The sequence below is a fragment of the Erinaceus europaeus genome, chromosome 4 (assembly GCF_950295315.1).
Source record: "Erinaceus europaeus chromosome 4, mEriEur2.1, whole genome shotgun sequence".
NCBI lineage: Eukaryota > Metazoa > Chordata > Mammalia > Eulipotyphla > Erinaceidae > Erinaceus > Erinaceus europaeus.
This window is the reverse complement of record NC_080165.1, coordinates 24,596,652-24,610,418: the sequence shown is the minus strand read 5'-3', so window position 1 is coordinate 24,610,418 and position 13,767 is coordinate 24,596,652. Positions and strand designations below refer to the sequence as shown.

Genomic DNA, 13,767 nt, shown 5'->3' with positions numbered 1-13,767 from the left:
TCACTACTGTGGTAAATGTGCCATGGATTGAACTGGAAATCTGTATTCAGCTGTAGGTTCATACTTTCGAGAGGAAGGGGGAGATAGAGTGAGAGAGACCTGCAGCACTGCTTCATTACTTACAAAGCTTTCCCCTTACAGGTAGGGATGGGCAGCTTGAGCCTGGATCCTTGAGTACTGTAACATATGCACTCAACCAGGTGTGCCACTACCCAGCCCCCAATTCATACTCCATCCCCCCCCACTTAGAACCTGATTTTCCAATCTTGGGTAAGATTACAGAAACTCATCAACTCATATTATTCAGCACTATGACTCAAGACTGAAAAGACTCTTAAATACATGTAAAATTTATGCAGTATAGTAATCCTTATATGTTTTCACGCCTCAGAAATCAATACAAAACATACATGGTCAAAGTCACATTGAAAAAAATCTTTTGAACTTCTAAGTTAAATACAATGGGGATAGAAGGTGGGGGTGGGTGGAGAACCGTAAAGTACATCTCTTAACTACAAAGAGATCCTAGTTTAACTGTAGATACACAAAGAAATCAAACAACAGAGAACTAAAGCTACAAAAACCATTTAGTGTTTTTCAAACAATCATTTTATAATTCAGGTCTTTACTTACTGGAGTAGCAGGTTGCGGAGGCAGAAGTGGTGCTGTTGGGGTAGGAACAGAGGCAGTTGTACTCTGTTGTGAGAGAGGTTGCTGCTGGGATTGGTCAGTAGGAGCAGCAGCAGGAAGTGAAGGTTGCACTTGGGGAGGAAGTTGAGCTGATGGTGGTGTAGGTGTCTGTCTTGGAGGTGGGTGTAGTGCCTGGGGCTGTGGCCCGGGTGGCAAGGCTGGAGGTGTTGGAACAGGGGCTGGAATTGCTGTTGCTGGTGGCTGCTGAGCACCAATGCTTGGAGGCGTGTGGTGAGGGGTTGGAGTACGACTGGGTACAGGAGAGGGCGAGTTCTGATGTAGAGCTGATTGAGGGAGAGGGGGACAGTGAATGTGGCTTCCTTGAGATCCTGGAGGCAATAAGGGAGAATTCACAGGACAGGAAGGATTGGACATTTGTGCCTGTTAAGATGAAAAACAGCAAGATGGCAATTCAGAATAAAATAAAATACTTATATGAGCAAGTTATATACATATAAATATATATGTGTGTGTATATACATATAAACAAACTGATTAAAAAGTAACTGGCAATGAATGCCTTCATTTCAGAATGTATCCAAATTCTACTACTGAAAAGCTTATCTTTCAACAATCCAGCATACACACATAATTTATTAGTCTTCAACCTATTCAGCAAAATGATCTGTCACACGGGAGCACAGAACAAATGAAAGCGTAGTGTTTTTCTGATTATTCTATCCTTTTTTTAACCAGAGTTTATTACTCTAAGGTAGTTCTAAGATTTCATGTTTAAATACATTGAAAAAGAAAAGGTTTCAAAATTTCACCTAATACCTCATCTGTAATAATTACCACCAATGCTATTTTACAGAATAATCAATTCATTTGGAATAGCTCATATGCTCTTCTTACAGGATATTTTTTCGGTCCACAATTTGCTGACATCTTTGCTATAAAACTTAGTAAAAAAAAGTCCAGTAGTGAAACATACTTGAGACACTGGTACTTGACCGCCAGATGGAGCCAAAGGCATATTCATTCCTTGTGTAGAGAACTGAGGTTGGGGAAGGAACTGGCCCTGGCTGGATGGCTGCTGCATGCGAGGTCCATAGCCCATAGGCTGCACAAAAAAAAAAAAAAAAAAAAGAACAAATTACTTTATTATGGATGTTCCACTACAGCTGGAATTATCATTTTATCCAACCTTGCTATGAGGAACACAGGCTAGAAAAGTAATCCAACAGCTGAAGTTGACTCCCATGCCAAGGAAATGAAGAACAGCTTTGCCATCTATCTTAGCTATTATAAACAAGAGGTTGGACAGACACTCCTTAAAAAAAAAGATTTATTTATTAATGAGAAACAGAGAAAGAATCAGACATAACTGGTACATGTGCTGCTGGGGATTGAACTTGGAACCTAATGCTTGAGAGTCTAATGCTTTATTTACTGAGCTACCTCCTGGACCACTAAATACTTTCTTTATAAAATGAGTTAAAAAAAAAAAAAGGGCTAGGGCAGGGGTAGATAGCATAATGGTTATGCAAAGAGACTCTCATGCCTGAGGCTCCAAAGTCCCAAGTTCAATCCCCTGCACCACCATAAGCCAGAACTGAGCAGTGCTCTGGTTAAAAAAAAAAAAGGGGACTAGTTTGTTTATTAACATAACAAAACAGAGAGAGCTAGAGAACCACTCTAGCACATGTGATGCTGGGGATGGAACATACTTTTAGTCTAAAGTTCTAGTTACTATGCTACTTCCAGCATAAAAGTATTTATTTATTTGTATAGAACAAGAGAAATTGAGAGGGAGAGTGGAGACAGGGAGAAAGACACCTGCAGCACTGCTACACTACTTCCTTACACATGGTAATGTGTGCCCTCAACAGGGTTTATCACCGCCTACTCTCAGACTCTTTCTACACAAACATCTACAAATGTGACATGGAGAAATAAATACTTCTTAGCACAATGCTTGTTACGCGAAAAATGTGAATCACAATTGCATGAGGTCTCTGTTTATATCAAGGAGTGTTATAATGGCATAATCTGTCAAACTCCAGAATAAGTTCAAACAAAATCTTACAAATTATGGTGAATCTTACAAATTATGGTGAACAAGTTGAATACATGGTCCATAAATGCTCTATAAATATCATATGCTATTTCTAAAATTGTACCAACCAAATGTAGACCAAATTTTAATAAAGGAATCATAAAATATCAAAGAAAAAAAACCCTCCACGAACTTGGAAAGTAATTTGTCTTATATATTAAAATGAAAACAAAGACACCTCATTAAACATAGAATACTGGTGCCAAGATGTTATGGTAGACAACTCCAAAGAGAGCCAAGAATTGGACAGTCTGGACAGTCAAGAATTGGACAGTCTGGATTTGGTATACTGTACCATAGTAAAGGACCAGGATGAGGGGTGGCAGTGTTCAGGTCCTAGATCTTGACAGTGGAGGAGGGTTAGAGAGTTATGTGGAAAACTGAGAAGTGTTATACATGTACCATTACTGTATTTTTACTGTCGACTGTAAGCTATTAATCCTCCCAATAAAGAGAGGGAAATAAAAGAACTGGACAGTCCATCTAATGTTGACAGCCAAGCTAAGAGTTGTGGCCAAGGTGGAGGGTGGATAGTGGGCCAAGATTACATTAGGACGAGGGGCTGGTTCAGCTAGTCCTCAGATAACTGTTGTCCTATCAGCTCAGCTCTGGCACATGAATGTGGCAAGGACTGAACCTGAGGCCTCTGAAACATCTCCCTTGGAAATGCAAATTCCCTTCCTGGGCAAGTTTTTTTTTTTTTTTTTTTGTGGGGGGAGGGCGAAGAGGTACTAGAGAAGAAAAGAGACCATGGTCAAAGTATGCCAGGCTCCAGTGGAGAGGGGAAGAACTATCTTCATCAGCTTTCTAGTGTTTATTATAAACAGTCTGTGGAAACCTATCATTCAGTGTTTATTCTCTATTATAATCAAGATTTCTAAATCCTACTGAATCTTGTAATATATGTACTTTAGAAACTTGTTTTTCCATTTAAAAGTTTTCATGAAGGAGTCGGGCGGTAGCGCAGGTTAAGCACACGTGCCACAAACCGCAAGGACCGGCCTAAGGATCCTGGTTCGAGCCCCTGGCTCCCCACCTGGAGCGGAGTTGCTTCACAGGCGGTGAAGCAGGTCTGCAGGTGTCTATCTTTCTCTCCCCCTCTCTCCATTTTTCTCTGTCCTATATAACGACAACATCAATAACAACAACAACTATGAAAAACAAGGGCAACAAAAGGGAAAATAAATATAAAAAAAGTTTTCATACTATGCAAATTCTAAACCTCTGGTTTACATTCCAATCTGTAGATGTACCACAATTTAACCACAACAAATTTCCCAATGTATACTCATAATATGGCTTTTTCCCAAAAACAGTACATAACATCCTTAACATGAATTTTATCCCATAATATAATTGAGTCTGTGTAAAGGGCCAAGTAAAACAATTACAAAAAGGATCAAGATTAAGAATTTATCAGTCAGGTGTACAAACAACTGTGAGAAGTTTGTTGATAAAGTTTTTTTTTTTTTTTAAATGCAGTGCCATGGAATGAAACTGATGAGACTGCGCATGTCTGCTATCACATGTGACCTTCTAGGCCCTTTCCCCATTACTTTAAGTTGGAAGAGAGGGAAACACAGTGAGTTCATACCACAGAAATCCCTCCTTGGACATGGTATGGCATGTGCTCTATCAGGTGAACTCTCTTAGAGCCCAGAAAATAATTTCTAGAAATGTCTGATGCAGGTCCAATAGATTTCCTTGAAGTCAAACTTACTGGGTTGAGAGCTGCAGGCTGAGCTAATTGCCCATGATGCTGAAGAGGAGAGGTCTGTCGGGGTCCCATAGGCTGCTGGGGCATACTCATCTGACCAAATTGATTCAAACCTATAAAATATGTGTGATTTATTAGATTTGAACACATCTCTGTTGAACTGAAGAATTAAAAATTATTTCTGATTGTACACTTTTATTTTATCTATTAACTTAAAATTTATCCCACCTTCTGCACACTAGAAAGATCTTTGGTGCATACTCCCAGAGGGATAAAGAACAGGGAACCTTCCAATGTAGGGGATGGGAAACGGAACTCTGGTGGTGGAAACTGTATGGAATTGTACCTCTCTTATTCTACAATCTTGTCAATAATTATTAAATCACTAATAAAAAAATATGTATATTTAATTTGATAGAACAAAGAAATTGAGAGGGGAAGAGGAAATGGGGGGAGAGGGAGAGATAGAAAGATATTTTACGCAGGGGTAGATAGCATAATGGTTATGCAAAGAGACTCTCCAGTGTTGTTAATTTTAACAACACTCCAGCCAGAGGCTATAAGTTCCAGGTTCAATCCCCTGCACCACCATATATCAGAGCTGAGCAGTGCTCTGGTAAAAAAAAAAAAAATTTACCACTCATGACCCCCCCCCCCATAGGTGGGGATCAGAGGCTTGAACCCAAATGCATCATCACCTGGCCCCAAATAGCGAATATATCTATCAAACCAGGATCCCTGTGCTTTGTACTATGTGCTATTAACTTGTTTTAAAAAGTAGTTTTTAGAGACAGAAATTGAGAGGGGAGGGAGAGAAAAAGAGACACCTGTAGCATTGCTCCACTGTTTGTGAGGCTTTCCACCTGCAGGTAGGGACCGCAGCTTGAATCTGGGCCCTTGCCAATGGTAATATTTGCGCTCAACCAGATGCATTACCTCCTAGCCCCTTAAAACTATGTTTAAGAATATGGGTTTCTGGGGAGTTGGGCTGTAGCGCAGCGGGTTAAGCGCAGGTGGCGCAAAGCACAAGGAACGGCATAAGGATCCTGGTTCAAACCCCGGCTCCCCACCTGCAGGGGAGTCGCTTCACAGGCGGTGAGGCAGGTCTGCAGGTGTCTATCTTTCTCTCCTCCTCTCTGTCTTCCCCTCCTCTTTCCATTTCTCTCTGTCCTATCCAACAACGACAACAACAATAATAACTACAACAATAAAACAACAAGGGCAACAAAAGGTAATAAATAAATATTTTTTAAAAAAATTAAAAAAAAAAAAAGAATATGGGTTTCTCTCATAACTTACCAGGTTGTGAAGTTATCCGAGGCATCATCTGGTTTGGCACACTGCCACGAATCATAGATGGATCAGGTAGAGGACCATCTAGAGGGAAATAAGAGGAATGAGTAGAAAAGTATCTTTCAGCTAGTGGCTTTGAACTGTATCTCTTCTTAATCTCAAAAGAATTAGGCCATGCACTAGGCATACCTGAAGAAGATACCTGAAGATATACTTCAAGAATATAACAAAATGTTTCCAAATCACTAGGGAAAGACAGAAACAGGCTGGGGTTTTGGAGCGCATGTCCAGCTGAGAAGAAATTACAGAAGCCAGACATTCCACCTCTGCACTCCATGAAGAATTTTGGTCCATACTTCCAGAGGGATAAAGAACAGGGGAAGATGACCAATTCCATCAGGAGGAAAAAAAGGAAGGATACTCAGTAGTAGGTGTGACTTGGAAGAGAAGGCAAAACTATAGAAATAAATGGGCAATATATACAGAGAGACAGTTATAGAGTGGGCCTGATGGTGGTGCACCTGGTTAGATGCACACATTACAGTGCACAAGGACCTGTGTTCAATCCCTTGATCCCCACCTGTGGGTGTGTGTGTGGGAAGCTTCATGAGTGGTAAGCAGGGATTCCGGTGTCTCTGCCTCTTTTCCCTCACCTCTCATCATTTCTCTGTCTCTATCCAATAATAAAATAAAAAATAAAAAGACAGTTATAGAAGAACATGTGGTCTGGGAGGAGGCGCAGTGATAAAGCTTTGGACTCTCAAGCATGGGGTCCTGAGTTTAATCCCCAGCAGCACATGTGCCAGAGTGATGTCTGGTTCTTTCTCTCTCCTCCTGTCTTTCTCATTAATAAGTAAGTAAAATCTTTTTTTTTTTTTTAAAAAAAAAAAAGATAGCTATAGAAATAACAGTCAACCCTTATTTGTGATCTTGGGAAAACTACTGCAGTTTTCAATGGAGGAAATGGGGACACAGAACTCTGGTGGTGGAAAAGGTGTGGAATTATACCCCTGTTATCTTATAATTTTGTAAATCACTATTAAATGAATAATAAAAAATGTCTCCAAGTGGTTTTAATACATACCTTTATGAACTATAGTTTTTGGTGTTGGTAGGAAAACAATGTAAAATCTTAAAATACTGCTTAATAGTTTAGAAAAGGCAAATGGGAAACTGGGGAATGTTATGCATGTACAAACTATTGTATTTACTGTTGAATGTAAAACATTAATTCCCCAATAAAGAAATTAAAAAAAAAAAAGTTTAGAAAAGGCTCTGAAGAGAGAAAATGAATATTTGATTCTTAGTTTTTTTTTTAAATTTTTATTTATTTGCTGGATAGAGACAGAAATTCAGAGGGAAGGGGGTGATAGAGAGGAAGAGAGACAGAGAGACACCTACAGCACTGCTTCACCACTTGTGAAGCTTTCCCCTTGCAGGTAGGGGCCAGGGGCTTGAACCTGGGTCCTTGTGCACTGTAACATGTGCGCTGAACCAGGTGTGCTACCACCTAGCCCCTTGATTCACTAACTCTATGACCATGATAAGTTCAGTAAGCTAAGTCTCAGTTCCTCATCTATAAAATGAGGGTAACAACACCCAAATTACTAGGTTGTTGAATCTCTTAGATCTTCTTTCTATAGCGAACACTTTTCTATTATTCTGATTTGTTCAAATTACCTTTTAAAACTACTGTCTTGTCAGTCATCTGTATTTTGTTATCACTAATATGGTCATTAAACATGGATATTGACCCCAGCTTCTATTTCACTCCATTATTAAAGTTTCCATTTCTTACATGTAGCCAATTTTTTCTTCTGAAATTTCCTTTGCTCTTTAAAGATTCTTCAGATATGCCTATTTTTTTTCTAGTTATATGACTTATTTCTTTGCAATTTAATCATATCTACAAGAGGGCCCCAAGTATGATCCTAATTGTTACTTATCATTTCATAGGGGACACCACCACTCAGGGTGTGCTGTCTACTGAGAGAATAGTGAACACATATTAGCTTAAAGCTATAACTACCTCAGTCATATCATGACCTTTACTGTTTTTTAATTTACTTTTCCAGATACACACAGGAGGAGAGAAAGACACCGCAACAAAAGCTTCCCCTAATGTGTTGGGGAGTTAGGCCTGAAGCTGGGATGCACACAGAGCAAAGCAGACACCCTCCCAAGTAAACTATTTTACTAGTCCCCATCCCTACTTTTAAGCAGAGGGTTACTAATAGTTCTAGTTCTGAAAGGTAAAAGGTACATTTTGTAATGGGCTCTAGAGATGCATCAGAACATTCTAGTGTATGATTACTTTAGTAGGATAATACTGGAGCAATTTTAATATGTTTTTATATTATTTTTTGCCACCAGGGCTATTGCTGGAGGTTGGCGCCTGCATGACAAATCTATTGTTCCCAGTGGACTTTCTTTTATACACAGAAGCTGAGAAAGAAAGGGGAGTCTGAGGGGGTGGAGAAAAAGAGACACCTACAGTACTGCTTCACCATTGGTGAAGCATTCCCACCACAGGTGTGAATCAGGGGTTTGAACCTGGGTCTTTGTGCACTGTAGTTTTTCAGTCATATCCAGTGTGGGGGGGAACTTTATAATTTTGATTAATAGTGGTTTACAAGATTGTAAGATTACAGGGTGTAGTTCCACATCACACCCACTAAAGTTCTAGGTCCTTATAGTTTTAATACTGTAAATTATGCCATCTGTGGATATTTTTATGGAATTGTACCGATACTGCTTGGAATTAAGTTCTTATAAATGAAATGGTTAGGTTTAAGGAAATGAACATTTACATTCTCACCAACAATATTATTTCAGTCAAGTTACTACACACATTTTAGCCCATAAGATTTACTTTATTTATTTACCAGAGCCACTACTCAGCTGTGGCTTATGGTGGTGTGAGGGATTGAACTTGGGATTTTGTAGCTTCAGACATGAGTGTTTGCATAAGCATTATGTTATCTTCTCTACCCCCAAAAGCCTTAGATATTTCAAAGTGTGTCTAGTGATTTTCAGCCTTCCTCACTGTTACATGTTAAGCAAATCAGTACCTTTTAAATTAAAATATGGGGCAGGGGTAGATAGCATAATATTTATGCAAACAGACTCTCATGCCCGAGGCTCCAAAGTCCCAGGTTCAATCCATAAGCCACCATAAGCCAGAGCTGATCAATGCTCTAGTAAAATAAAAAAATAAATGCTCCTGTCTTTATTAGTACCATGTTGCTTTCAATCAAAGATTAAAACTTAAAATCTGTGAAGACTTTAGACTTGATTTAAATTTATTTATTTAATTAATTTTTTGCTTCCAGGGTTATTGCTGGGGCTCGGTGCCTGCACCACAAATCCCCTGCTCCTGGAGACTGTTTTTTTCCCCCTTTTTTGTTGCCCTTGTTGTTGGATAGGGCAGAGAGAAATGAAGAGAGGAGGGGGAAGACAGAGAGGGGGAGAGAAAGATAGACACCTGCAGACCTGCTTCACCGATTGTGAGGTGACCTCCCTGCAAGTGGGGAGCCGGGGGCTTGAACCAGGATCCTTATGCGGGTCCTTGTACTTTGTGCCACGTATGCTTAACCCACTGCGCTACCACCCGACCCCCTTAAATTTCTTTTTCTTTTAAATATTTATTTCCAGGAGTCGGGCTGTAGTGCAGTGGGTTAAACGCACGTGGCACAACGCACAAGGACTGGTGCAAGGACTGGTCTAAGGATCTCGGTTCGAGCCCTTGACTCCCCACCTGCAGGGGAGTCGCTTCACAGGCAGTGAAGCAGGTCTGTAGGTGTCTTTCTCTCTCTCCGCCTCTCTCCATTTCTCTCTGTCCTATCCAACACCACCAACAACAACGATAACTACAACAATAAAACAACAAGGGCAACAGAAGGGAATAAAATAAACATTAAAAAAAATATTTATTTCCTTTTGTTGCTCGTTTTTATTGTAGTCGTTGTTGTTATTGATGTCATTGGATAGGAGAAAGAAGAGAGAAATAGAGGAGGGGAAGACAGAGAGGGGGCTAGTAAGACATACACCTGCAGATCTGCTTCACAACCTGTGAAACGACTCCCCTGCAGGTGGGAAGCCGGGGGCTTGAACCAGGATCCTTATGCCGGTGGTCCTTGTGCTTTGCACCACTGTGCTACTGCCCGACTCCTTGTTATTATTTCTAATCGCCACCAGGGTTATTGTTGGGGCTTAGTGCTTGTACAATGAACCCACCACTCCCAGTGCCCCCTCCCTTTAATAGAAAATAAATTTGGAAGACAGGGTGAGGTAGAGGGAAAGAGACTAAGAGACAACTAAGTTTCACTGCTTGTGAAGATTCTCCCTGCAGATAGGTACTAGGGTTTGGACCTGGGTCTTTGCACATGGTAATGTGTGTGATCTAGTCTCAGTGCACATGGTAATGTGTGTGATCTAGTCCCGTGGTTGATATTATTTTTTAATGTGGCAATTGGGAATGAACTGGGCCTCATATGTGTGTGTAACACTGACTAGCAGCTCTCTTTTCCAGTAATTTTTACTATATACACTTTATAGAAAGTGCAGCTCCCTTTTCCAGTAATCTTTACTATATACACTTTATAGAAAGAGAGGTTAGAAACACCAAAGCATCATCACCCATGGGATTCCCTTTGAAGCTGTCTATCCTGCTCCTACAGTGTGCTGGAGTTTGAATACAAGGTCTACACTATACCTGCTGAGTTATTTCCAGACGCATAATTTTTATCTGTTGGATACACTGCATCAATAAGAAACTGTGACAAGTAACATCAAATTTAAAAAATTACTGGGAGTCAGGTGATAGCACAGTGGGTTAAGTGCACGTGGCACGAAGCGCAAGGACTGGCCTAAGGATCCCGGTTCGAGCCCCTGGTTCCCCACTTGCAGGGGGGTCACGTCACAAGCAGTGAAGCAGGTCTGCAGGTGTCTATCTTTCTCTCCCCCTCTGCCTTCCCCTCCTCTCTCGATTTCTCTCTGTCCTATCCAATGATAGCAACAACAAAAATAACAATAACCACAATAATGAAAAACAAACAAACAAAAAAAAACAAGGGCAACAAAAGGGGAAAAAAATGGTCTCCAGGAGTAGAGGATTTGTGGTGCAGCCTCAGCAATAACCCCGGAGGCAAAAAAAGTATATATATTTTTTGTTCTTTTTTTTTTGACTCCAGTGTTATTACTGGGGCTCAGTGCCTGTACTACAAATCCATTGCTTCTGGAGGCTATTTTTTCCCATTGTTGTTATTATTAATTATTATTGCTGTTGATAGATAGGACAGAGTAACTGAGAAGGGGGGGGAGAAGACAGACACCTGCAGACCTGCTTTACTGTTTGTGAAGCGACCCCCTGCAGGTGGGGATCCAGGGGATCAAACTGGGTTTCTTTTATTTTTTATTATTTTCTTTCCTCCTCCAGGGTTATTGCTGGGCTCGGTGCCTGCACCATGAATCCACTGCTCCTGGAGACCATTTTTCCCCCCTTTTGTTGCCCTTGTTGTAGCTTCGTTGTGGTTATTATTATTGCCCTTGTTGACACAATTTGTTGTTGGATAGGACAGAGAGAAATGGAGAGAGGAGGGGAAGACAGAGAAGGGAAGAGAAAGACAGACACCTGCAGACCTGCTTCACCGCCTGTGAAGCGACTCCCCTGCAGGTGGGGAGCCGGGGGCTCGAACCGGGATCCTTACGCCGGTCCCTGCGCTTTGCGCCACATGTGCTTAACCCACTGCGCCACCGCCCGACTCCCTAAACTGGGTTTCTTACTCCGGTCCTTGTGCTTGGCGCCATCTGTGCTTAACCCGCTGCGCTACTGCCCGACTCCCAAGGTAATGTACTTATATACTGAGTGAGCCACCTGTCTGCTCATGTTTAGTTTTTATAATGCCATGTGGCTCTGAAAATGCAGGCTGCTGCTTTTCTTTCTTTTTTGCTAGGGCTTCTTGCTTGATGATTTCACTAGTCTTGGCAGACTATTTTTAGACAAAGGGTAAGAGACAGAGGGTAAGTGACAGAGAGAGGGGCAGGGAGACACCACAGCAATGCTCCATCATTTGTGTGGCTTCCTCTATGCATGTCTTCCCAGGTAGTAATGAGAAGCTCAAATCTGGGTCCTCACAGAAGGCAAAGTGTGTACTCTATCAGAAGATCTCTCTCAGTCCCTTCGGATTATCCTTTTCTAGGTGTCACTATGAGAGAAAAATCATCACAGGCTCTAAAAATAATGGATTATTAAGATGTATTATGTACCATGTCCAGAAATCTTTAAAGATAATAACGTTTTTAATAGGATGTGATTATTTTCCTTGCGAGGTAACATAACATTCATTAGAAAATCCTCTGAATAAATAATTAATGGAAATTTAGGACTTTGGTAAGAAACAAACTATTTTGTTACCAAATTCTCCTCAAACTATATTGAAAGAACTTACTAGAATTCATTCCTGGTTGTGGCTGCCCCATGTTAGGCCCTGGGTTCATGGAAACTGGCACCATGCCTGCAGTATTTGGTAGCATGTTCTGTTTTTGCAATCTTGTTCTTCGTTTTTCTTCTAGTTCTTTCTGGATCTTATAGATCTTCTCAGCTAGTAGATGGTAGTATTCCGCCTTTGTGAATTATGGAAGTAAAACAGAGATGAAGAAATAGAGAAACCACCATAAAACAACAAAAATCAACTAAGAAGAATTATTAGCTTCATTTAAACAGGTAGAGGCAGAAACCAAAAGAAGGTAATAGAATATGTTTTTTTTTAAAATACGCCTTTTTTTGTCCTTGTTTTTTTTATTGTTGTAGTTATTATTGTTGTTGTTGTTGATGATATCGTTGTCGTTGTTTGATAGGACAGAGAGAAATGAAGACAGACAGGGGGAGAGGAAAATAGACACCTGCAGACCTGCTTCACTGCCTGTGAAGCGACTCCCCTACAGGTGGGGAGACAGGGTCTTGAACCGGGATCCTTACGCCGGTCCTTGCGCTTTGCGCCACGTGCGCTTAACCCGCTGCACCACTGCCTGACTCCCTAGAATCTGTTCTATTCTCTTAGATCATTCTAAATATAAGCTCATATCTGAAGTAATCTGAAAAGCAGTTTTATCATGTACCTACAAAGATAGAAAAGCATGACCTCTTAAAATAAGTTGTTAACACACACACACACACACACACACACGTTCAGCAAGTTCAACTTTGGTGGGGGAGATAGCATAATGGTTATGCAAACAGACTCATGCTTGAGGCTTTGAGGTCTCAGGTTGAATAAGGTAGAGCTGCGCAGTGGTCTGGTAAAAAAAAAGTTCAACTAGTTCAGAAACCAAAATGCTCAGAGATGAAAATAATAAACTGATTCACCACATCTTAGTGAAAATAGCACAGCACTATTAACCACTTTGTATATTGACAGAGGAAAACCTTGATAAAGTGCCACAAGAATACACTTCAGGAAGACTGTTCTCCCATTCAAGTACTAACCAAGCCTGACCCTGCTTAGTTTCTGAGATCAGATGAGATCAGGCGTGTTCAGGGTGGTATGGCCATAGAAAGGAAGACTGTTCTATAATCTTGACTATGTTCAATGAGAACAAGGAAGGATTACTAAAGGGTTATTTTTTTAAAGTATGGAATTATTTGTATATATTACAAAGAAGGGAAAAATAACCAGAACAAGTACATATTTTAGATTCTGTATAGGAATTAAAAAAAATTTCTTAAATTTATTATTAGGTAGAAACAGAGAGAAATTGAGAGGGGAGGGGAAGATAAGAGAGTGACAGAGATAAGACACCTGCAACTCATATTTCACCACTTGTGAAGATTTCCTCCTGTAGGTGAGACTCAGGGGATTGAACCCAGATCTTTGCACATTTTCGTGTGTGCTTTTGTTCTTTTTACTTTAACAAGTTTTTATTATACACGTTAACATACTATATTGTTCATTTAGTATTATTTTTAATATATTTATTTATAAAATGGAAACACTGACAAGACCATAGG

At 40.4% G+C, this 13,767-nt stretch overlaps 1 protein-coding gene across 1 annotated transcript in view; it reads right to left on the bottom strand.

The window, feature by feature from the left end:
* EP300 (E1A binding protein p300) overlaps positions 1 to 13,767 on the bottom strand; it is a 108,766-nt gene that overhangs the window by 42,700 nt on the left and 52,299 nt on the right. Inside the window, exons 10-14 of the mRNA XM_007523412.3 lie at positions 12,209 to 12,383; positions 5,766 to 5,843; positions 4,470 to 4,579; positions 1,625 to 1,753; positions 634 to 1,071 (exon numbers count right to left, since the gene is read on the bottom strand). Of these exons, the coding sequence (XP_007523474.1) occupies positions 634 to 1,071; positions 1,625 to 1,753; positions 4,470 to 4,579; positions 5,766 to 5,843; positions 12,209 to 12,383 (930 nt within the window). The remainder of the gene's footprint in view (positions 1 to 633; positions 1,072 to 1,624; positions 1,754 to 4,469; positions 4,580 to 5,765; positions 5,844 to 12,208; positions 12,384 to 13,767) is intronic.